Genomic DNA, 4646 nt, shown 5'->3' on the forward strand with positions numbered 1-4646 from the left:
GGGCCCATTCCATTTAAAAATGCCTCTCTGACTCGTATCTCTATCACTGAACAGCCCAACCACCTTGGAGACTTCGATAGAGGCCTCAGACTGAGAAATCAAGGAGGAAATTGCCCTGCAGATGCAGACAACTGCTCTGCTTTTTTAATAGAAAAACTAATAAGATGTTGATCTGCTCTAATGTTTTTTAATATATATAAAAAAAATGCTTAACATTAGTCACACATAGAACAATAAAGGTAAGTTCATTTATGGTTCAGGCAACAACCGGTTGCTGGACTTTGACTAGGCCATTCTAACACATTTATCCTGTACATGTTGCTCCATCTAGCTTATTAACTAAAAAACAGCATGATGCTGCCACCACTGTGCTTCACCCTGGGGAACATGTGTTCCCAGGGATGTCCACAGTTAGATTTTTTTTTTTTAACCACACACTGCATTTGTCCCAATGCTTTTTATTTATTCTCATCTAACCAGAGCACCTTCTTCCACGTTTGCCGTGTCCACTTATGGCTTAAAGCCTTTAGGGATTTTTATTTCTCTTTTTCAAAGAATAAGAAGTGAAAGTTGAAACCTGTCAAGAGCTTTTCCTACAGGAGCTGTCAATCTGTGTGTTTGCTCTGTCAGTCATTTCAGCTTTAGAAACATGTACATGCAGCATGTGGAGCACTAATCCCAACCATGTTCACAAAAAAACAGACTTACTACTGATTTTTCTGCAAATTCTTCAGAATCGGGTAGTATGGTTGTTGAATCCAAGCCCTCTTCCTCTTCATCACTTGTCACAATGAAAATAAACTCTCCTTGTTGGATTCCATCTCCTGAAAACAGTGTTGACAGAACAATTCCTTCAAAAGGGTGGATACAGTCTGAGTTTTTTTCGTTTGTGTGTGTGAAATAAGAAAGGATACGTTCTGCTATATGTGTTACAAATATAAGAACATCCAGCAGTAAAATAAATTATCTTTGTGTTCTCGCTGATTTTGTGCATCAGGCCCCCTGTCTGTCAGCAGCAGTGTGTACCAGTGCTTTAAAGGGCTGGTTATACTCCTACAGCAGTGTGTCGCAGTGAGCTTGTAGCAGGTATGATGCAGATATTTTTTATTTATACCCAATTTTGAAGCATGACCGCCATATGTTATTCTATGCACAATCACAAACTAGCTGTGGGTCTAGATAGGCTGAGGCGGTCAGGAAGTGGAAAAACGCAAGGGGGTGGTTTTGCGCGACAACGGAGGGACATGAGGGCAAAAAATAGGGGTGTCAACAATAATCGATTCAGCGATGCATTGCAATGCGGGGCATGCACGATTCAGCATTGATGCGGCAACGTGCCATAATCGATTATGTCACTGTTTATTTTCTGGCCTCAAATGGACAAGTTTCAATTACTTCCGGGGGCATACCAACAACAATCAAGATGGCTGAGGTGGAGGGAGATGACCGCGATAGACGGGTAGGCCTAATTAAAAACGCACCAAAAGCTTGGAAAGCAGATATCTGGGCACATTTCTGATTTTACGAAGTCAATGGGATTTTGATGCATCGCAGAATCGAATCGAATCAAATCGTTACCTGGTGAATCGTAATCGAATCGTGAGGGCAGTGCCAATGCACACCCCTAGCAAAAAAGAACAGGGATCCAAGTGGAAAAAGGGTCCCAGCGTTCTCACACACCTCGCTCTTTTAGCTGGTCAAACTTCAACTGTTTTTTTTCCGCAATGGCAGTGATACAAACAAAACAAGCCAGTATGGTACCAAACAGGAAATACGGATAGTGTAGAGCGGATGTAGATTTGACCAATCAGATGCCTCCTGTCTACGGCTATGCAGTTTCTCTCTGCATAGCCGTGTGTGAAGTACCGCTGGCTCTGATTGCCTGTTTGTTTTTTGGCAAAATGTTCATTTGCTTTGTGCTTATCTGACTGTTTTCATATTATTCCCCAACTAAATAAAAAACTGTAAGAATTTATTAATATTTAGAGACTATTAATACCAGGAGGTAAAATGCAGCTCCAGACGAGCAGAGCGTGTGGTGACATCACGAGTACGCTTCTGTTCCAATTGACCGATACTTATGCTGCATGCTCCCGTTCTCCCAAGTCCATACTTTCCTGTGTTCTTCTCAAGAACATACTTGGCGAGGACACAAGTCCGTATTCGCGTTCTTGTGAATTGAGAAATGGTCAATGAATAAAACAAATTAATAAAATGTGTAAATAAGCAGCAGTGTTGAAAAACTGTCCGCAAAGGCGTTTTATGAAGCAGCTCATTGACCATGAACAGGATGACTGACATTCTTCAAGGATAAATTCGTGACCCAGTTTTTCATTAAAGGTTTGTTACCCGATTAGTTCAAATTACCTGTAGATTATTAACCTGTTGAGTAAAATAAGCTTGCTATCTACAACAATTACTTAGTTAATCCTACTCAAGGTAGGAGGGAAATCATGATGATGTCAGCCGGTCGGGCACTGTTGTACGTCTTAAACAGAAAATGATTGCAAGTTTTTTTATTATTTTGTTTTTTTTTTCTTTTTCAATAAAAGTTAAACCAGGATTAATGCAGCATTTCATGAGCCTGTTGTGTGTCTTTAACTACATAGTGAGCCTAAGCAACTTTGCCAGAAATTGCTATCAGCGCCCCTGATTCCAGTTAACTGGTCTTACTTTCTGAGGTCATCGGCGGGTCTGCAGAGGACTGTCTAGACTCTTCTGTAAAATCCACCAGATCTGAGGAAACAGGAAATGATTCAATAGGTTGGTGCAAACCAATTGAGTTACAGTAGGTTTTATGAAATCTGTAGGAGGCTCCTGGAACCTGAAAGACGCACCTGAGAAGTTGTCTGTCTCGTCCGTTTCCTCCATGCTTCCTCCATGCTTCAGCTTTTTATTAGTTAAAAGCTTCCCTGTAGGACTGTTCTCCTTCTCTGATGATTCCTGATCCACTGTCACTTTTCTTTTCTGGTAGTTAGAGTTTTCCGGCAAAAGTGGCGTCCTCCGGTCCGTGCCCGAGTCCTGCCCCAATTTTTCAACCTGCGGCGAGGCTGCGGGGGTTTTCTCCACATTTGGATTAATTTTGATGTTCTTGTATGCCTTGTGAGAGGAACAAAACCAAATCAGGTCTCATCTCTCATCATTACATTGATAAAAAAACAAAACAAAAAAACACAACGACCAGCACTCTGCAGCCATAGATGCTTTGTAAAAGTTATTAAACAGTAATCTGGTTCTGGCTAAATTCAAGCTAAAACCAACACAACAAAAATTCCTCTAATATCAATACTTAATGATGTCAGAAAGTGAAAAAATAGAAGGTAGGAGAGATTTACCAAAAGGTAGGTCTGAAACAAAAAAACATGCATCAATAGAAAGTAAGGGTGGGCGTACAGAAGCAGCCTTGTTTGTTTCTGTGCTTCAGCATCCAAACAGAGGTGGGGTCTGAGCTTCCTCTCTAGTCACAGCGGGTAGAAGTTTAGTTTTTCCTTTGAATGACAAAGCTGCATCTGATTTCATTAGCAATCAGCCTCCTGGGCAAAGCCGAACAAGCCCAAACCATAACACCTCCACCACCATGCTTAAAGGAAAAGTCCAGTCACATTCAGAATACAAACTTCTGAAAGTATTTTAAATATGAAATGATTACATACTTTTCAATAAATGAGAAGTGTTTTTAATTAAGAGTAATTTAATTTGAATGTGCTTTACTGGAGGCATCCATGTCTGTCAAAGAGCACTACTGCTACCTACTGGTTTGTGACGTCACGGTGCGGTATCGGCTGTCATGTGCTGTATCTGGTGTTTGTCACAATGCGCTATTATCCATGAAGGCGATACCCAGTGCACTATGTGAAGCAGAGAGTATCGGATTAATAAAGCGTTTTTTTTCTCTGGCGAGAAGTTCAATGGCAAATCCTCCCTCTTCATTTTGGCAATCCAACGACAAACCCGTGGTTGGATCATAAATCGGAAAGGTGAAGTAACTACATTTTTTTTTCACCTTTACCCGATGTATTCCAACAACCAAGTGCCATGCACATGGGCATTGTCAGTTTAACTATAGCTCTGGTGAATTTCAATGGTGAAGTCCTCTGGAAATCTTTAAAAGTGATGCCTTTTCTCTTGGGTCAGACAAGGTTTTCGCCTTAGGGTTTGCAAAATATTGCATCTTTCTGAGGAATTATTACATACTGTTCAATAAATTATGTAATTTTCATCTGAAGGTGTTTTACTGGAGGCATCCATGTTTGTCAAAGAACACTACTGCCACCTACTGGTTTAAGATGCCGCGGTATCGGCTGTTGATCAAGGCCCAGTGCTGCATCTTGTGTTTGTCACAACGCGCTAATATCCAAGTCCTCTTGAAAACATTCTTCTTCCAAATGTTGGCTACATATTACGGGTTTTTTCTCTGGCCAGAAGTTCGATGGCAAATTCTCCCTCTTCAAGTTGGCGATCCAACAACAAACCCGTGTGGAGGATCAGGAATCAGAAAGGTGGATTAACTCTTTTTTTTTTTTTTTCAATTTTACCCGATGTATTCCAGCATCCAGCTGCCATGCACATGGGCATTGTCAGTTTCACTATAGCTCTGGTGAATTTCAATGGTGAAGTCCTCTGGAAATCTTCAATAATTGTTGTTG

The 4646-nt window shown here is 40.9% G+C and overlaps 1 protein-coding gene across 1 annotated transcript in view; it reads right to left on the reverse strand.

Moving 5' to 3' along the window:
- Positions 1–4646, reverse strand: part of dnmt3b (DNA (cytosine-5-)-methyltransferase 3 beta) — a 39832-nt gene that overhangs the window by 17346 nt on the left and 17840 nt on the right. The window contains exons 5-7 of the mRNA XM_015393577.1: positions 2838–3099; positions 2674–2736; positions 709–824 (exon numbers count right to left, since the gene is read on the reverse strand). Of these exons, the coding sequence (XP_015249063.1) occupies positions 709–824; positions 2674–2736; positions 2838–3099 (441 nt within the window). The remainder of the gene's footprint in view (positions 1–708; positions 825–2673; positions 2737–2837; positions 3100–4646) is intronic.

Source organism: Cyprinodon variegatus, unplaced genomic scaffold (genome assembly GCF_000732505.1).
Source record: "Cyprinodon variegatus isolate N-32 unplaced genomic scaffold, C_variegatus-1.0 Scaffold649, whole genome shotgun sequence".
NCBI lineage: Eukaryota > Metazoa > Chordata > Actinopteri > Cyprinodontiformes > Cyprinodontidae > Cyprinodon > Cyprinodon variegatus.